This window comes from Coffea arabica, chromosome 4c, assembly GCF_036785885.1.
Source record: "Coffea arabica cultivar ET-39 chromosome 4c, Coffea Arabica ET-39 HiFi, whole genome shotgun sequence".
Taxonomy (NCBI): Eukaryota; Viridiplantae; Streptophyta; class Magnoliopsida; order Gentianales; family Rubiaceae; genus Coffea; species Coffea arabica.
Window position 1 is genome coordinate 51,331,728 of NC_092316.1, and position 20,537 is coordinate 51,352,264.

Here is a 20,537-nt window from a genome sequence, read left to right on the forward strand (position 1 = left end):
CAAGATAAAAAAGATTATTGAAAAATGTACTTGTGATGTAACAAAAAAATTTTACAAATAAACCACTATCCAAACAAATTGAATCTTGTGTTTGGACAATTCCTAAATTGCTATACTATTTCCCTTTTATCTCTTTTATATTTGGAGAAAATTAAGATTTTGAAGGTCAAACTTATAATTTTTCAAAATCATATTTTCTTTTCCAAAAGAAAGAGAGAAATAAAAGGAAAAAAGAAAAAAAAAAGAAACAAAGTAGTGAAAGGGTGAATTTATTAATTTAATAGTTTAACTTTGAATTTTTATTGTTGGCTGTTAGTTTTAATGGAAAAGTTAAAGGGTGATATTTTAACCTAAACTAAAAGAAGATTATATATGGGTTTTTAAATCATAAGAGATTTAGTAAAGTATTAAATCACTGGGGATAAAAGATAATATATCAAAAAAAATTACTAATATCTAACTAGATTATAGACTATGTTTTGTAATTTTTGTATTCAAAATTGACTATGTTTTGTAGACCATGTTTTGTAGACTATGTTTTTGTGGACCATGTTTTGTAGACCATGTATTCAATATTGAAATTGACTATGTTTTGTTTTGTAATTTTTGTATTCAAAATTGACTATCTTTTGTAGACCATGTATTCAAATTTTTTATAGACCTGTTTTGTATATTTTCATGGGAGTATTTTGTTCACCAAAAAAAAAAAAAGGACAGAGTCCATTTCAATATTTTAGAGCCCAGTAAGTTTTATTTTTCAGCCCCGAATGGGAAAGGCAATAGGCTTAAGCCCAATTCTTTCTCGAACTTCTAAGCCCACTCCAACAAACCCAAAAAACTAAAACCCCTTCCCTTCTAATTTCTTAAGCCTCTTCTACCCACCGCTTTCTCCCGCTCCTCTCAATTCCGCCCCCGCCGCAGCCGCCACCTCGTCAGCCGTTACTACCTTGTTTAAGGTCTGTAAAATCCTTTGTAGCCTTTTTTTTTTTTTTTTTTTGTGGGTGCCCAGAAATTGTTTCTCTTTTGAGTCTATGTCGTTACTAGAAACAATCATAAAAGCTTCATCCGGCCTGGCTCGGCCGGATTATGAGTCAGAGTACCCTATAGTTCTGAACCCAGACCCCGTTTTCCTGAACCTTAAGCCTGAAAATGAGGACCCAATTGATAGAATACTAGTTAAAAAGGATGATGGTTGGCCGATTTCGCAAAATGATGCTGAAAGAATTGAATTAGGCCGAAATTTCTTCAAGAAGTTGAGAAGAAAGCTGAAGAATGCTAACAGTTTCACTAAAGATGAGTTTTTTGAGATGTTCAATCCATTTTTGGAGAAAAATGGGGAGATATTAGGAATTTCGGCTAAAATTGGTAGGCGGGAGGAAGGTTATAGTGTGAAATTGGTTGAAAAGGTGGGATATTTAATGGGGAGAGATGTGAGGGGCTTAATTTTGGAGGCTTGTATTGTTTTGGAGCTCTGGGATGTTTTGGAGAGTTTGTTTGTTAATAAGCTTGTTCTGCATTCCTGTGTTTCTAATTTGGTTAATAATTTGATTGAAAAAAGGAGGTCTGATTTGATTGTGTTGTGCGTTAAGCACATCGGTGACATTCAGACTTACGAAATTATGTGTATTTTGAAGTATTTTCTGTGTCCCTCAAAGGAGGGGTATGAGAGTATGGTTAGTGTGAGGAAGGATTGGGAGAGTCAAGCATTGTTAGCTATTGAAAAGGTTAGTGATAAGAATCTTACTGCGAAGAAATTGAGTGTGGCAAGGGATGCTTCTTTGTTGATTATGGTGGCATATGATGGATTCTCAGTATCAGAATTGTGCTTACATTATTTGCTAGCATCAAAGAATGTTGATGATGTGATATTGGCATCTTGTATTAGTAAGTTGAATGGTTTGGAAATGATGAGTTTGATTCAGTATTTGAGCAAGTGGTTGAAGAAGTATGAGAGGTTTCCTCAAGTGAGTCCTTGTCCAAAGGCATCTTCAGTGTTGGGGCTGAAAGTTTGTGAATGGATTCCAAGTCTTCAAGACGTTGTCAGGTGTCTTGGTTTGGTTATAGATGAGCACTTTTCTTCTTTGGTTCTGCATCCCGAGTTTCATGAGGAGTTGAGATCCTTAGGAGGACTGGCTAGTTCTTTAGCTGCAGAAGCAAGGCTCTGTGGTTCTCTGGCAAATTTGACTGAGAGGTTGAGAACAGATCATAGAGGTATTTATATAGAACTTGTAACTACATTAAAATCTACATATTTTTAGTCTTTATCTCAAGGTTGAGTCTGATTTTGATTTAAGCAAGTCTCTGCCGTGCAAAATGAAATGCTTATCCTTCCATTTCAAGTTCGGCCTCTTTGTTTCTGTCCTTTGGATGATTCATTTTAGGGATAGTTTTTTATACATATAGAACTATTCCAATGATACTTGTATTACTGATAGCGGTAATAGCAATTTCATACGAGGCTTTCTTGAACTAAGAATATGCTACAATTATGGCTGTTACCTCTTTCTATATGGTTAAGGCAGGGAAATGGGGTTCTTGAGGTATAATCAAACAAGTTGCTGTCAATATAGTTCACTTGTTATCAACTAATTATCATCATGGGCCAAAGAAACCCTTTTTTTAATTAAGAAATGTTGTCGTGTTCAATTTGCAACAGGGTCGAACGGGGAATATATGGTTCATTTATGTGTGAGGCCATGCTTTTAGGTTTTTGCACAAGGCAGTTTTAGATTGAATGGCATGTGGAAAAATTGACGGGCCAAAGAGACCGAGGGAGAAATTGGGGTCTAATTATTACATACAAATATGTTTTGAGATTTCGAAACTGAAACATTTGTTACTTGTATGCTTGAGTGACTTCAACATCTCAACATTATGGTTTATGTTAAATCTGTATAATGCATGATGAACCATTGTAGTTTGCATATTGAAGAAAAATTTTGGGGGTTAAATAGAAAAATAGTGCCAGTGGCTGTTCTTTGAACCTGAGAAAGTATTGAGTTCAGTACTGACGAAATGTTTATAGAGTAAGGCAAAATTATGGTTTTCTTAACGCACTTGTACATTTGTCATTAGAGTGAGGAAAGGTTACAACTAGAAGTGGCAAAATGGATTCATATCCACCAATCCATCCATATAAACCAACCTTAAATGGATTTAGATGATCCATATAAATTCAATGGTTTTAAATGGATAACCATTTAAATCCAATTATGTTAGTGGATTTAAATGGATTATCCATGTCATCCATATATATTCACTTAAGTTAAAAAAATAGAAAACACACGTAAGTCAGTGGATTTTGTCCTCTTCCCACCAGAAGTGAACTCAGGCTCCCACTTCCCACCCGAAGCTTCGTCCTTTTCTGCCCCTCTCGCAGGCAGAGCCGCATGCCCCCACTTAACCTCTCCTCTCAACCATTGTCAGTTCATCACCACCCATAAAGCTCACCAATCACACACTCTTCTTATACCCAAGAAAACACACACTTCTTCCCTCTCCCCTGTGTATATAAACACACAGTCACACACCCTTTAAAATTTAAAAACACAATTGTGGATAGATAGCCAAAATTTCAAAAAAAACAAAAACAAAAAAAACAACGACGACAACAACTCTGTTTGTTTCCTTCTATATGGCTTCCTCCATTTTATTCATCAACTTCGTCGCCACCATAATTCTCCACGTCTCTATCTCATATTCATCAATCCTAGTCCTCCCCTTAACTCACTCCCTCTCGAAATCCCAGTTCAACAACACTCTCCACCACAAAAATAGAAAACACACATAACTTTGGGAATCTGTATTTTTTGAAAAAAAAATTTGGATCTTAAATTTAAGATTTGGGAGAGTAAATGGATGAATGGATGGATCATGGTTTACACTATCCATTTAAATGACATCCATTTAGATCAATTTATTAAATGGTTTTAATTGGATTGGATCAATTTAATCCACTATTCATTTAACTAAAACCATTTATCAACCATATATCCATTTTGCCACTTCTAGTTACAACTACTGAAGCAGCAAAGGTGCAGTATTTATGCTGTTGAATGTTTTTTCACAGTCATGTAACATAATCTTAGCTTCCATATGACTCCATTTAGAAGCGATGACTAGAAGCAGCAAGTGCTGAGGTCACCAAGAAAAAGTTTTCTGGCCACCTAAACAGGAAGCCTTGTGATTGCAATTGACATTGATATGAGAACTTACTATGAGGTCAAATAGAAAAAGTGCATACTGAATTTGGCACGCACTCAGTTATTGTGTTGATAGAGGAAAAACAGAAAAAGAAGTTGTCACTTCAGCAGAATAGACCTTAGTATTCTTCTCCACCTTCACATGACAAATTTTTGCTTTAGTATAGGATATAATCTTCATACTCTACTGTGGAATTTTTTTTTACTATGTATGGAAATTTTATGAGTTTTCTGTCTGCTGTTTTATCTCTCATTGGTTACGACTACCAGATTTAGTGTATATGGTGGTATCATCATCCTTTAGTAAAATTTTCCCATCGATTTTTGCGGTTTTGGGCAAGTCTTTATAGTAGTTTTGTTTTTTTTTAATATTGGTGATTGTTTTGGTGATTGTCATCCATTTCAGCCTAAATCATGTCTATTTGCAAATACAGTGTATGCCATTCGATCATCCCATTCTGTTAATATTGGTTAACTTTCTGCTTTTAAAGATTTGTCAAAACGAATTTTTCCAAGTTTTAACTGAATTTTGTAATTTTAGCATATTTCATTTACATCCCAACGCATTTTCTGCAGGCTAAAAAACCGTAGAGGTGTGGAATTGGTTGGTAGATTGAGGAGTCTATCTTGCTGCTATATAAGATCATTGTTGTAGCAGGTTGCGGGCCTATAGCACGTTGTAACTTGGGAGTGCAGAAGTTTGATACAACAATTTAGATTGACAAAGTGTAATCTGAATACAATCACAAGAGAAGTTTGATTATCCAATTGCCTTTCCGTTTCCAGGATTGGGGAGAAGGGTTAAACATATTTTGTACTGAAATATCATCTCCTGTCCTACATTTTAGATTTTTAAATAGTTAATGTTCTGTTTTTGTAATATCCAGATCATGCAGTGGTTAAGTATCTCTATGATACTATTGTTAGATAAACATGACACAATTTGAATTTCGGATCAAGAGATTAGTGTTTTAATAAACACAGAGATTAGTGTTATCATTGATTTACCAAAATGTTATCAAGAAAAATTCCCTTCCACCTTTTTCTTTTTAATATACTACTTGAACCCTTTTGCTCCCTTCCCTCCTGATTTTCAAATTGAAGAACCACAAAATAGAAGTCTAATCCCCATCCAACAAGAAGTATTTGATGAGGATGAAATATTTGAATCAGCTCTGCCATGCAAAGCAGGAAACAGCTATAAAATCCCCATGATCCCAAGTACATTTTTTCACAGCAAACTTTACAAACTCAAAACATCAACCATGAGGAACACAGCTTTAGTGTCCCTTCATTTCTGTCTCTACTTTGTGCTCTTGCTCAATCATAGCACTGCCATTTCCATCAAATCTCTAAACAAAAATGCTGCAGCAAACAACATAGGATCTGGCTCTACCTCCTCATCATGGTGGTGGTATCGGTATCCACAATCTCCATCTCCATCTCCTAGTCCATCAGGGCAGGTGCATTCACCTAATAATACTCCATCAGGGCAGGTGCGTTCACCTAATAATGCTCCCGGTCCAAGCCCCAGTTCCAGCACTACTTCTTCTTCTTCCCCTCGGTCATGGTGGTACTTCCGTTATGATATATTTGGTCCATTACCCGATGGCAAAACTCCTCCTAAATACTACTACAAGTATTTCTTCAGATGGGGTGATCCAGCTAAGATTCTTCCATCGGGGAATAATGCCCTTCCAACTCCTAGTCAAAATGCTGGAAATGACTATTCTTGGTGGTATAGGTACGGTTCTGGTCAGAATCCTTACTATCCATATGGGTACAGATATGGTTATCCATCTAATGCTCCTAGTGGCAAGGGCTCTCCCTCACCGCCTCCTAAAGCTTGAAAGAAATCATCAGCTTATAACATATTGATATCATGCTCCATAGTAGAATAAAGGAGGGAAAGGTAGTATATATAGTTTTTTCAATGAACATCCCGTAGTATTATCAGTCTCTTCTTTCTTCTTGGGATAATTTCACAAACCTCCCCTGAGGTTTCAGACACTTGCATTGAGACCTCTCCAGGTTTTAACAATTACACCTAGCTCCCTTGCTTTTCACATTTTGGTAACAATTCAGTCCAATTAGCAATCCAATATTCCTGTCATGACAGAGTTGATAATTATATTCCATGAATGCCCTCAATGGAACTACTCCCTCCGTCCCAATATTAGAGACGTTTATAGGGAATGCAACTTTTTATGTATAGTAGTATCATTATTGACAGCCAAACCTTTGTTCCAGATTTACCCCGTCGCAAGTACAATGGTCAGCTGCACTTTGTGTTTTTCATGGAGTAATGATTTTGTGGGTCCCATCTTAACCAAAAACATCCCTTTGTATGTTAGAGACACGCGCTATTATTGGCCTTATAAAGTGAGAGTTAGTCTCACGTACTCCTCTGGCTTCTCCAAATGGATAATAAATAACAGGTCCCACCAATTTTATTTGAATTTTCTAGCACATGCACTATGAGAACAAGGACAGAACATTAGAAGGAAAATAGTGTAACGTGACTCTAATTTTGGGACAATGAAAAAGGTGAAACATGACATTAACAATGGGACGGAGGGAGTATATTAGTACAAGATTGGTAGTTAATAACAAGGTAGACATAATTATCAAAGTTGAAGGGGTATAAATGCAATTTAGGAAAAGTTCTTCTGTTACACCAAGCACTCTTCAGTAGGCAACGGTCTGATGCACAGGAATAGGCAACGGTCTGATGCAATCTTCCAACGGCCAAAAATTTGGAAAAGATTGTGCATATAAACATCCTTAATAGTAGATTCCATGGCCTCTTCAAGCCAAATTTTTTCATGCAAATTTGGAAAGCACATTTTATCCTCAAAAGCCAAAAGACTATGAGGAGCATTCACAGAAGGCTAAGCTGAAAACATTTAGCAGATTCCATGGCCTCTTCAAGCCAACCAACAGAATTCTGGAATTCACCAACAACTTTCAGTATTAAGAATAGATATTGCTACTGCAATCGCAAGGTCACAGTGAAGATATCAGAGAGCGAAAAGAATCCAGACAAATTGTATTTCTGCTGCTCAAATTGCAAATATTTCAAATGGTATGATGGAGGAGAAGAAGAAGAAGTTAATAACAGAAGAAGCAACCAAGACACAAACAGGGAAAGGGATATTAGCAGAGCTAGAGTGCTTGGCATTTCAGAAAGGCAATCTGAACCTAATGTGAAACTGCAAAGACAATTTCCAGCTCAAAGTATCTTAGAAAACGTGCTGCTCATCACCAATATGCTACTGTTTGCTATATATATTTTCATTCAAATAGTAAAATCAATCAGCTCTTGAATTCATGTAAATCTGCTGCAACAATGTAGCAGTTGTAGTATGCCTTTTGTGGTGAAAGCCAAATGAAAGTTATCTAGCTATGTCAGTTAGAATGCTACATAAACTAATGTAAAATCCATGTATGCAGTAGTTTACAGTCATTGTATATGAAAGGGAATAGCACCAGTATGCTAATTTGATCAATAGCAACTGAACAATAGCAGCAGTTACATTACCCATGCTAAAATGCAACTTTTCTAGCCAACAGAACATATAACATTTCCATCAATGCAATCCAGAATTACAAAACACCATCTACCAGAATAGTTTCTAGAATAGATGGTGAGGATTGCACCACTAATAGTGTAAAATAGTGTGAGCTCCCATTAACAAAATATTTCAGCAGTCCTAACTTCTGGTACATTTCCAAATAGCAGCACCGAATTCAAAAGAAGTTAAATTAATCATTACATGCTAATTGGTCTGAACTGGCAACTCAAAACCAGTTACTGAAAGTGCTGGTACTGCTAATGCTATTAGAGTTCATAGTTGGTGGTGCATTCATGCTGATAGATGTAGCATTTTCAGCTATGTCAGAAGTCGAATAAACTAGAACCTGAGGATTGGAGTACATTCTGGTACTTTTGGTCCTACCAACACCTCTGACTGTTGAAGTAGAAGGATTGTTTGAAACAGGCCTTCCTCTCTGTAAACATAATAGGATGAAAGTCAAGTTCAAATGAGCAAAAATTAGATCACAGAATTTGTTATTCTCTTACACAAGCTATAATATACAAGTTATTACCTTTCTGTTAGAGCCTGCAGCAGTAGTTTGACAATTATTTTGCATGTTAACACCTCCATTATGACCAGTAGGACTAGGATTGCTCCCTTGATTGGAGTGAACTATATGTACTGCTCCTTCTACATAATCCTGTGAAATGAGAGCACTTGTGAGTCCCTGGAAATCTTTTCACATATATAATTGTAATAGATAAGGAATGAAACATAAAACTGGCAGCAGAATACCCAAAGTACAGCTCCTGATAAGCCTGTGCTGGCCATTCCTCTGCCCGGTCTACCTCTCCTATTTGTCATCTGTGATAACAACTTCAAATGAGTAGCACATAACAAAAATCAATGTAAGATGATGCAGTTCAGTGATAAAATAAAAAACTACTAGTTCAGCTGTGATTTTGTTTGCAGTCGTTCTGTGCACGGGTTGTCCTTTGCAGGTCCTCTTATTATGGCCAAAAGCTCTACAATGGCCACACTTGAGAGTGCTGCTCCTTTTTGGTTGTGAAGAGGAAGCTCCCTCATCAGCTTCCCTTCTTCGATTTACTCTTGGTCTACTATGAGCTCTTCGCAAAGGAGGTGACAACACAATTTTTGGGAGTAAATCAGGCATCGCAGGCCACCTTTTCACATCAGAAATAGGATGAATCATTTCTGAGTATGCCTTCAAATACATGTCCCTTGTGAATCAGGCTTCACAGTAATGTTCTAATTTTTCTCTCCTGTGCAATTATTAAAGGATTCAGTGAAATTATTTGTTACATGATCACATTTAAGTTCAGATGAGAAGACATGCCTACATCAGGAACTTTTTAGAATTTTGTCCAGATATCTCCAAGCAGCAATGTTAATATCTTTAATACTTGCCATTGCTTTATTATAGCCAACAACATCATAACTTTTTGCTACCTTCCAAAAGAAACTTCTAAGTAATATTCCTGGAAATTGAGACTTGAAATTGCAACATATATGCCTACAACAATGCCTACTAGTTGCATCAAAAAATATCTCCTCATAAGCAAGATTCAGTCCCTTCTGCCTATCACTCATGAAAGTTAAAGGGATGTTGTTGTCTAATGGTCCAAAAAACTCTTGAAAGTAGTAGAAGAACCATCTCCAAGTATCCTTATTCTTGCATTCAGTTACAGCAAATGCTATTGGAAAAATGCTGTTGTTTGCATCCAAAGCAACTGCTGTGAGAAGCACACCTCCAAATGGACCCTTCAAGAAACATCCATCAAATCCCACAAAAGGTCTACAACCTTCTAGGAATCCCAGCTTTTGAGCTCTAAAGCTAATAAATATTCTCAGAAATTTAGGCTCAATTAACAAATTTGGCCTATCATAATGTATTTTACAAATGCTATTGGGATTATTGTTCCTTAACAGTTCAGCATATGAGGGGAGTTTAGAATAAGATTCAGCATGTGCGCCTTTTATTTCATTTAGTGCTTTGTTCTTAACTCTGAAAATCTGCATTTTACTCGGCTTTATACCATACTTTCTCAACTCTGCCTCTACACCTTTGCTGGTCATATTAGGATGATCTCTCATGACACCAACCAGCTTCTTGGCCATTCAATCAGAAGTGGCTTCAGCATAGTGTTTATCCATCACACAAGTGTGCTGTGGTTGGTAATTTTTAATCTGAAAAGTTATATTATCAGCCACTGGTGATGCATGTATTTTTTACTGGCATCTCTCAGCATTGCATATCGCAGTCACTCTCGATCTCTCATTTTTCAATCTCAGAAGTGGAAAACCTTTCTGAATAACATAATCTTTTAAGACAGCTCTAAATGTATCCACATTGGTGAATAATTGACCCTTCTCAAATTCTATGTCATCTTTAAAATTGTAAATCCACATCTTTGATCTTATTAACTGTCTCCTAGAATTATCCCCTTCCTCACTTTCAGAATCAGGCACCACAATTTCCATTTCATTGTCTTCAAAATCAGAAAAATTAGTATCACTTTCCTCACTATCATCATTTGAGACCCTATCCAGAACTAATTCATCCTCATTGTCACTATACGGATTGTGTCTCCATGAAGAATCAGAGCTAGAATCTCCATACTGATCATCTGAGATATCAACATCTATAGCTATTGTCTTCTTATTCTGTTTACTAATAACCAGAGTATCTTGCATGTTCACAGTAGTCGGATTTACTAAGTTATTCTCTTCATTAGTAGGGATAATTTCCATATCAGAGACATGCAAGTTTATCACTAGCTTAGATTGATGTTTTTTGAACATCTCACTAATAGAATAATCATCATTAACATCCATCGTGCAATTTTTTTCAAGAATTTCACATCTCATCTGCATAATCATGTTAACATTCCCACTTATCTTGCTCAGTACCTTTTCAGTTACATCAAACAACCAGTTAATGTATGAGTAGCCACTTGGATCAACATTTGGAATCCTGATTTTGTTTGTATTACAGTGAACAACAATGTCATATGAGCAGCAATAGTCCCCATCCTACATTTTCAGATTTGGATGCAAAGTAGTGATTAAATAAAAGTGCATGCTTCCTGCCTTTACATTCGACCAGAAACACCTATAATTTTCAGAAACACATCAGCATACATCTCACTACATATCAACGTATTTCAGCATTACAGAAACTACTGATCAAGCAAAACAGTTAATATTTGCTAATACATTCATGCACATTTTTAATAGAAGTTAATGAAATTTCCAGAAAACATCTTCCATGCATCCATCGTGCATGAAATTTCAAGAAACATCTTTAGTTACAGTAGTGCATGAAGCAACAAACATCTTTAGTTTCTTGACACATCTACTGATCAAGATTAGTACCTTAACAGATAACATGCACTTTTTTAACAAACTGATTCATTACAACGGACGAGATTATAGTACTGCATATCTGAAAATGAAAATTGGTACCTCAATTTCTGCTTCTAAGAAGCTTAACTTCCACTAGATGAAGACAGCTTCACACCAGTTCCATTGCCTTCTTCATTGTCCCGTTTCTTAGCATTTAGATATAAGACATGTTATCTGAGGTTTGTATCTACAATGCAAGATACATCTGTTCAATCAGCCTCGTCACATCACTCATCATCAGAAATTGGCGCCAATACCAAATTACATCTTCTATTGGCGCCTAGGAGTAATCATTTTTTAATCACCATCATTAGACATTAAATTTCTGTTATTCTGGTTAAACATAATTAGAAACCTCCAAATGCATTTGTGTAGGTAGTTAACGTCAGTGCAAATGTATCCTCTGAGGACAAATAGGTCATTTCAGTGCCTGCATATCAGATTTGGGCCCCAATAATCTGCCAGGGGAGCTAGGTGTAATTTTTAAGGGGTCTCAGTGCAAGTGTCAGAAACCTCAGGGGAGGTTTGTGAAATTATCCCTTCTTCTTATGTAAGAGACAAGGGTTGTGCTCCATATTCAATTATCATTAATAAAGCGAGTTCTTTTCTGCATTAATATTTGCTGGTTTTTTCTTTGAATATGTGTTATAGTAATTCTTTTCCATTGAGAAAATTGTTATTGCCATTTTAAGCCAAATTTCCCCTTTTACCAGAAAGCCGTCTACTTTTCTTTACTTTAATTATAGCAAGTATACTAGGAAACCATGTTGTGCAAGGCACAGCTTGGGTCCACCTGAAATATTGTTTAAAATATATATAGAAAAATAACAGCAATATAAGAATTAAATATATGACAAATATAGTTTCAACATGATAGCGTTTTTGTTTAGCATTGCTAATTCGAAACATTAGCCCAAAAATAAGTTAGTCCTAAGTTAAAAATTAACTAAAAAAATAAAGCATGAATATTTTTTTTTGTAAAATTAATTCTAACAAATACATATACTTTCACATGTCCTTATTTGAAAATATAATAATAGCATGAAAAACTATGTCGATATTGTTAGAAAAAAAATAACTCATCCAACTCGCAACTTAGAGTCTAAAAGTATCATTTAACATATAATGTCCCACTAAAAAGTATAAATGGGAATACATTGACCTCATTTAGAAAGAAAATTAATAATATGAGTTATGTTAGCAAATTCGTCTCGTTTAGCAAAAGAAAAATGAAAGAGAAAGGTTTAAAGCATGGGAACAATTAGAGAGATAAAGGGTGGAAAGAAATGAAGGACGAAGCAATGGTACATTAAGATTTGTGTAGGTTTTTGTCATGGTAAAAAAGGAAAGAGAAAATAAGGAAAAAAGAAAAGAAATTAAATCACCTTCCTCAAAAGGAGTATGCCACTTGTCAAAAAGAAGAGGTGCCATGTGGCAACCATTGGGGCTGCTACAGTAACTTCCCTTCTCTTTTTATTATACTTGAGGGATGAGGGATATAAGGTACTCCCTCCATCCTATTGAGACTATTATACTTTACATTTTGGGATGCCTTAAAATATTTGTCGTGAAAGTCAAAACTCCTCTTATCCTCTTCTTTCTTTAATCACGTGCATATGCATGTTGCTATTCAAATTCAAATTTTGAATTATGGAGATAAAATTGAAAAGAGAAGTATAAGCATCATAATCAAAGTGCTATTCTTAAAAAGTTGCATCCTAGAAGCATGACAAATAAATACAATTTTCAAATAAATATAAATAAATTGGGACGGAGGGGTATAAAGGATAGCTATTCACATAAAAGAATAAAAAGAATAAAAGATTTTGGTATTAGTTGAATTACAAGCCTTTCTTTTACTTTTTGAGTGTACTTTTTCATGTCATTCAAAAGTGTACATCTAATCTCTCCCTTTTCCATTGTATGTTGAAGGGGCTCTCTTATCACAATGTAAATATGGGATCCTTCTGCTACGAATTTCTTTCTATTCAGTGATTGTATTTAGTGGGTTTTTTTTGGGTGTATGCATACAAATTTTATGCACTCATGAAGTGCAACAAAGACACATGCTAAGGACATTGGTAATTTGAAATCTTAATTAGTCATTGTTGATAAGCTTTAGCGTTTAACTGAAGATAAGCATCGCCCTCTATGATTTTTGTTACTAAACTGTGATTAACCAATTTAGTTTGCATAGTTGAAGATAAAGTTTGGAGCTCCCATAGTCCATACAGAAGAGTTGCCTATATTTGGGCTCTCCTTTATTTTGATTCAAGAATTAAAACTGAAAGCGAGTTTGTCTACTTAATCTTCAAATAAGGAATTTGATGAACACATTTCATACATTAGTAATCAACCAAGCCATCTGAATTTATATGCATTTTTTTGCTCAAAAAAATCTCAGCCTTACAAATTCTGTTTATCGCGTGTATTATAGTGTTTACCTTCTAAAAGATGTTTGAATGGCAGATGTGATCCTCTGTCCATTATGTCTGTCCACTTTGCTCTCTCATGCAAAATTACGTAGTCTCACTTATTAATATTGCTAAAATTATAATCTTAATTCGTCATGTTAATTCAAAAAGTAGACCGTCCATGTTAAAATTGAATTTGGAACTCATACATCAAACACCTCCTAAATTTGCATTCAATGTTATGTGCCATATCAGCAGTATTAGTAAGTGGAACTACGTAGTTTTGTATTAGAGAATAGATAGGTGCATAGTAAATGTTTACAAATCTAAGGAAGCTGAAAATGACGAGAAAATATAACAAGAAATTGTAAAAACAAGAAGCTCATGGTTATAGGTTTACCCCATAGGAAAATGGGCAACATTCCAATACAAGGTACCCTGGCAAAAAGAAATGCTACAAAACTGAACCCTAAAGAATCAATACAACTACCTATTGCCTAACATCAACAGGCATTCCAAGATTTGGGACGCCTAGAATGCGTTCTGTATGGATTAGAATCCATCGAGTATCAACTGAGTGTCAAATCCAATTAGGAATCAACAGTAAACTTCCTTTTCAACTTTTAAATCATCAGGTGAAGATGGAATGGAAGAACCTTGTTTACAACAAAAGGTAAAAGTTTAACACTAGAAAGTGTCTTGGGTCCACAAATTAGAAACCATCTGTAAGGGCAAATACTCGGCCTGCCAAAGGTGGAGCCAGTGAAGAAATTGCGTGTTGAATGACCTGATTGACAGAAAAAACAGATTTTGATCATCAGATCATGCAAGAGGAAGAAGGGGGAAAAGGGAAAAAGAAAGAAGTGAAATAACTACATGAATGTTAATGAAAACAAGTAAATTTCTGGTGCTGATAATTTGAAATATCACATTTTTGGCATAATGTAGAAACCCAGGAATAATCGTCAAGCTTTAACATGCCAATTGGGTAAGAGAACTCCACTTTAACTCGACTTCCTACTGGTCACCAATCAGCCAAAGATTTTGTTAAAAAAGGGAAAATAGGATTTATCATGCTTGCTATGTCAGATTTGTCAACAGAAAGGAGTAAAACATAAGGATATCAGTGTTTAAAGAGTCAAATTCCTTTCGAAGATAGAGGACAACTTACATCCAATTGATAGCGAGACGAAAAGTGGATCAAAAGAATCGCTTTGTTTTCAAACAGATCTGCATGGTGAATTATCTGCACAAATATACCAAAGCAACATCATACATCAACTGCAGTAAGGAGATTAGAAGGTAAGAAATGGTGAAAACTCAACCTCTGACAAATGCGTGTGCCCATAATCCCTTGCATCATCCACCGTCATGGTGTCTTCAACATATGTGCTCTTAATAGAAATCAAGACAAAGGAAACTGTGTCAGAAAAAATCAGTCTCTTAAATAAATACCACACAAGGTAAGCAACACATGTTCGAAGATAACAGCTTTCTAACTCCCAAAATCACCACATGCTGTTAATATATAGCTGTTTAATAAAGCTTGACTCGAGTTGTTAGTAGCATCAATGCCATGGCTTTGAAGTCCCTTTTGCTGTTTTATCGTATTGAATCTCTGTGCCACTCATTTCGCTATAACAAGCAATCACATGTTAAAAGACTCCCAAAAACTCTATACAACAAAAACATATGTCTCCATCTAAACTAGATAGTCACATAAATGATTCTTTTTTTTTTAAATTTTCTAAGGTTTTTTTACGGCACAACTACATTAATGTAGTTCTTCCAAAAGTTAGGTTGGATATAAACAAGTCTACACAGATCTAATGAAAACTTATGACAGAAAACACCAAAGTGCAGTCATAAGATGATAGGAAAACATAAAATGCATATTATTGTGATTGATAAAGCTCTACACAATATACATATACATATCCATATACATATACATATATATAATGCAGCCATTGAGAAGAAGTTTCTAGCCATTATCTCTGCTTTCTTCATGAAAAAGAAAAAAGAAAAGAGAAAAACCCCAGAGCCATATCATAGAAAAGGGAAAAAAATGAGGAGAAAAAAATAAAAAAAAAGGAAAGAGAAAAGGCATGACATGGCATGGCTTGGAGATCTTGCACTCCAGCCACAGGATGAACATGACTTGGCAGTTGCCTGGATGCTTGGCTCAGCTCGATTATTGGGGTTAATTACCTGATTATTGCAAGTTTTGTTAAATTCTACTGATCATTTTTTAAGCCGTCCAAAAGCACTAGTTACCCTAGCAACTTTACGTCTAACTAAAAATGCTACTCAAAGGTTTAGCTATTTCTCTACATACATCCAAGTTCAGAAAACCAAAACAAAACAAAAAGAAAAAAAAAGTGTCAGCTTCAACAGTTCAATGATTCTTTTTGACGAAGTCTCCTTAAATTGAGCCCCTCATGAAGCCTGCTTTTGGTCTAACCTCACTTTCCTCCTCAAAATCCCATGCAAATTGATTCTTCTGTCTCTTTCCTCTTAAAAGAAGACATTTTCATCCTCCAAATCTGTCTATGCATCAGAGGCTCCAAAAGCTTTAAAACATGTGCACATGGCAGACTAGGACTCCAGTAACATTTAAAAGCCTCAAATTCTCTTCAATGTCAAAACCTATTTTAACTGTGTCCAAGGCAGGGGTTTGGACAACATAAACTTATAAAGATGCTAATCGAAGTAGTTGCTTTGAGCCAGACTCCTTATAGTCACTACTTCAATTAGCATAACCTCTATCTTTTGAAGACTAAAAGAAAATGATTGGTAAACTGTGAAATTAGATAAAAAGTTGCAAATATTCAGGTAACTAACCCCAATCACTGTATTATTTTGCTTGCAATCTAAGACACAAGTTGAATACAAACAATTATGCATACAAGCCAAAACAATTAACAAAATCACACGAAGGGCATGCATAAGCATAACCCAGTACGTCAAGTTAAGTCCACATTTTCAAGTTACTTCTTTCACTATAAATAACAATGATAAATGACCACAGACGTCCAGAATATCAGTCACAGTTAGGGTGTCATACTTCCATAATAAGGACCTTTGCTCTTAAAGCATCAATATTGTTGCTATCCACAATGAAGTCTGACGTTGTGTCTCCTGTGAAAGCAACTTCAGGCGTTGTTGTAGTATATGTAATCTGCCAAAGGCAACAACAGTTCAGTCATTCTCTCAGCTATTGAGTGAAATAAATAAAAGTTACTGTTTATCAATTTAAATTAATAGGCTCAACCAAACACAGCACCAGATATGCGCAAGGCAATCTAATGAGAAGTATGAGTTATAGTGCTATGAGAACAAATTCTAAAATCATTTAAGCATCAAAGCCCAAGAAACACCAATATTATTCATTTGAAAACCTTCCTCCAACTTGCAAAGAAGAACAATCAAGATTAAAGAAAAGCAATGCATATTTATGCAGGTATTAGCATGCTGCACAACAAGAAAACTAGACTACAAAAGTGAAGTAAATGCTCGAAAAAGCTACTTCTGTTTGGCAGCCTAGAAGTAATATAGAGTTATCAAGGCACAGACCTCCACACCTGATAACCTCAATTTCTTTATCTCGTTCCCTGGAAGCCCAATATATTCGTCCTTAAGTTTCTGCTTTACTGAATAAACTACATAACCCTATCATTCAGGGTGAGCAGAGGAAATTAAAGCCTGAAACAGTACTATGGATGATTGTTATAAGGTTCAAGAGAAGACACCTGGCTGGGTATGACATGGTAAGTCTTGAAGGCTTTTACTTTAAGGTCCTTTCTCAAGTAAAATTCTTCTCCTGCAGAGAAAAACAATTACATTGAGGTGATCAAATTCAAAAGACCCTACATCCATTCAAAACATAACTTTTCTGAAATAAATGTATAAACCAAGTGTTAATTAGAAGATAGTTATTACCCACATCCAAGCCAATCAAAGTATGGTTCAATTCTGATTGATCCATATCTCTATGTGCTTGAAAAATCGTTTCAACATTTTCCTTTATGGTTTTTGGCACAATTACAGTTGGGGCTGCCATTCTGTATAATCCACGAGTTGCAACAAACATTGGCAGTCCTCCCTGCAAAACAGCAATACGTGCAGTAAGCACTATATCATAAACAATTTAACCAACTCATGGCTCGCAAACTTAGATCTTACACCTTAGTTCTTTACAAAGCTTAACAAAACTATCAATGCATAACAAGCATGGCACGATATGGCATGAAATTTGGGAATTATCAAAGTAACTAATCAACAGAAACTTAAGCAACCCATCCTGATTTTCCATAAGATTTCCAATGAAGGGCACTGCAAGCAAACATGGATGGTAAAAACTAAATCTCCTTATATAAAATCCAATTTTCTAGTGCATATCCACAATCAAATTCTTTAACTCCAGTAAACAATGACATTTTTTTGGTACAACATTCGATAATCAAGAGTACCATTCTCTGCTTCCCAAAGATTTTCTCTTTTACAAATTCTCTTTAATCCAGCCTACTTGCAAAATATACCGTAAACAAGCATTCCAAGTTCCAACTGAACCACACATCTGCATCTTACCAGCAATCTAGACTCGAAGTAGAACTGTGAATTCAAAAAGAAAATATTGCAAGTAATCAAACACTAAAAGCACACACAATATAAGAGCTCCAGAAACACCAAGCAAGTATGATCTTTTTCCATATAAATTACTTAATTTAACGCACCCCACTACAAAAACACAACTAAAAAGCAATAAAATCAGAAGCCAGATTTTCCCATGTCAATCTAGACTCAAAATAAATCAGTGAATTCACAATGAAACTATATCAGGTAATCAAACACTAAGAACACGCAAGCACGGACACAAAATAAGAGCTCAAGAAACACCATAACAATACGACCATTTTCCCAGCAAAATTACTTAAATTTAACTCACCCCACCCCAATAACACAACTAAAAAAGCAAAAAATTCAAAACCCAGAGTTTCCCAGGTCATAATGGAAGAAATTCACAAATTGCAGCAGAAAAATTGCCATAAAAAAGACGCAAGTAGAAAAGAGTTCAATTAATCACAAGAAGAAAAACTACATACAATGTGATCCATGTGGCCATGGGAGATAAAGAGGAACTGTTGCGAAATAGCACGTTGTGGGCATTTTCCAATGTCAAAAGCTAAGTTGAGAGAAGGGATTATCACGCAGGTCTCATGCCCTGCTATTGATATCCCTTCAATTTGATACCCTTCAATTTCCAATCCCCTCTTTCCTTGCTCCCTTCTTTGGCCACCGAATTTGCTCTTCTTCTTCTCCTCCTCCATTTTTGGGTTGTAAATTCTACTACAAATTTCTGATTTTCAACAAATGTTTTTTCTAATTAAGTAGCTACTTCTTAATCGGTATACCAGCAGAGAAACCGGAGTGCAGGAAGAGAGGTTTTATTAGGATGAACTATTTGCATTCTCCGGGTTTTACCCTTCTTAGCTATTCATTAATCATTATTCATGAGTCCTTTGTCATGAATGAAAAATAGGGTTAAATTCCCCTTTGTCCCTCAAACTATGCGCAGAATCTCACTTTAATTCCTAAACTTCAGAATTGGACAATTAAATCCTTATACTACAAAGTTTGTCCTACTTTATTCTAATTTTGGATGAAGTGCACAAAGTTTAAAGAAATAGTTGCCAATTTATTATAGGAAAATTTGTCAAATTGGTCCCTAACATTTTCACAAAAAACTTTTTTAATCCCTAACATTTAAAATTAGTCAGAATAGTTCCTATCATATAAATTATGAGCCAGTTTGGTCCTAATGCTCGTATTTGCTCTTTTTTCGGCCAAAAATAGCACAACGGCATAATTTCAAGGACAAAATTGAAAACATTCGTTAATTTCGACCTTTTTCTTTCTTTCTGATGGCAGCTTGTATAGCCAGATTTCTGGAATTAGCTCAAAGGTTTTTGAGAATCTGGAAGCTTATAATGGGAAAGGAACAAGTGGTGGTGGGGGGGGGAAATAATGGAAAGGTCAGGAGAAGGAGGGGATGGTGAAGATGGGGGTGGCGATGGGACCAAAGGTAGTGGTGATAAGGGCGGAGGTGGCGATGGTGAAGGGTGGAGGGGATGGGGATGGTGGGTGCGAGAAAGGAATTGCAGGTGGTGGGGGTGAAGGTGAAGGTGATACAGGCGGCGATGACAGTTGAACAAGTGGCGGTGAAGGGACTACGGGTGGAGGCAGCGATATGGCTGGTGGTGAAGGTATGAGCAGTGGTGGTAGCACTACAAGTGGAGGGGAAGAAAGTAGCAGTGGCTGTAAAGGAATGAGTGGAGGAAGAGGAGGAGAAGGCTGCATAATTGGCGGCCACGACAGAGTCGGGCGGGGAGAGGGAGTTGGCCTAGGTAGGAAAGGGTTGTTTCCGTAAGACCTTGAGAAAGGCCATTTCCCACAGCTTCCAAATAAATATGAATAAAGGGGACCACAATTTGATGATCCTCTTGATCTTCTTCCTCTGTTGCGGTCTCTTCTACTGCCACCACTGCTCCTCCTTCTACTGCCAACTCTATTTCTTCTTCGAGCACTTCTTAGTTCTTGATCCTCTTCTTGTGGACTCAATTTTGTATGGTTATCCTTGGGATGGTTTCTAGAATATTCTGCAAATGATGAATTGACAAACACCAATGCTATTAGAGTCACTACCAGTATGTTTCTTTTCATCCTCAGTATTTTTGGTCGTGTGTGTTAGATCCCAACTCAAAACCTTTGAGCTAATTCCAGGAATCTGGCTATGCAAGCTGCCATCGGAAAGAAAGAGAATGGTGAAAAATTATGGATTATCGAATGTTTTCAATTTTGCCATTGAAATTATACCGATGTGCTATTTTTAGCCCAAAAAAAAGAGCAAATACGAGCATTAGGACCAAACTGACTCACAATTTATATGTTAGGAA

The 20,537-nt window shown here is 35.9% G+C and overlaps 3 protein-coding genes across 5 annotated transcripts; 1 reads left to right on the top strand and 2 right to left on the bottom strand.

The window, feature by feature from the left end:
• Nucleotides 1-860: 860 nt before the first annotated feature.
• On the top strand, nt 861-5,198 carry LOC113738514 (uncharacterized). Its single transcript, XM_027265753.2, has 2 exons — nt 861-2,211; nt 4,779-5,198. Exons 1-2 carry the CDS (start codon nt 1,032-1,034, stop codon nt 4,781-4,783), a joined length of 1,185 nt encoding a protein of 394 aa, XP_027121554.1. The 5' UTR covers nt 861-1,031; the 3' UTR covers nt 4,784-5,198.
• A 3,905-nt stretch (nt 5,199-9,103) lies between these two features.
• Nucleotides 9,104-9,880, bottom strand: LOC113739339 (uncharacterized). Its single transcript, XM_027266555.1, has one exon. It carries the CDS (start codon nt 9,878-9,880, stop codon nt 9,104-9,106), a length of 777 nt encoding a protein of 258 aa, XP_027122356.1.
• Nucleotides 9,881-13,946: 4,066 nt separating this feature from the next.
• Nucleotides 13,947-19,244, bottom strand: LOC113738627 (tRNase Z TRZ1). 3 transcript variants are annotated; one of them, XR_011813242.1, is made up of 9 exons: nt 18,687-19,244; nt 17,524-17,686; nt 17,334-17,404; nt 17,158-17,253; nt 16,649-16,762; nt 14,907-14,975; nt 14,753-14,827; nt 14,512-14,601; nt 13,947-14,368 (listed from the first exon to the last, which is right to left on the bottom strand). XR_011813242.1 is itself a non-coding variant. In XM_027265866.2 (8 exons), the coding sequence occupies exons 1-8, from the start codon at nt 18,909-18,911 to the stop codon at nt 14,294-14,296; spliced, it is 888 nt and encodes a 295-aa protein (XP_027121667.1). In that variant the 5' UTR covers nt 18,912-19,242; the 3' UTR covers nt 13,947-14,293. The 3 variants fall into 3 exon arrangements, 2 of the variants coding, with proteins under 2 accessions (XP_027121667.1, XP_027121668.1); XM_027265866.2 differs by lacking the exon at nt 14,512-14,601 and having other exon boundaries at nt 18,687-19,242; XM_027265867.2 differs by lacking the exons at nt 14,512-14,601; nt 17,158-17,253 and having other exon boundaries at nt 18,687-19,243.
• Between the last annotated feature and the right edge of the window lie 1,293 nt (nt 19,245-20,537).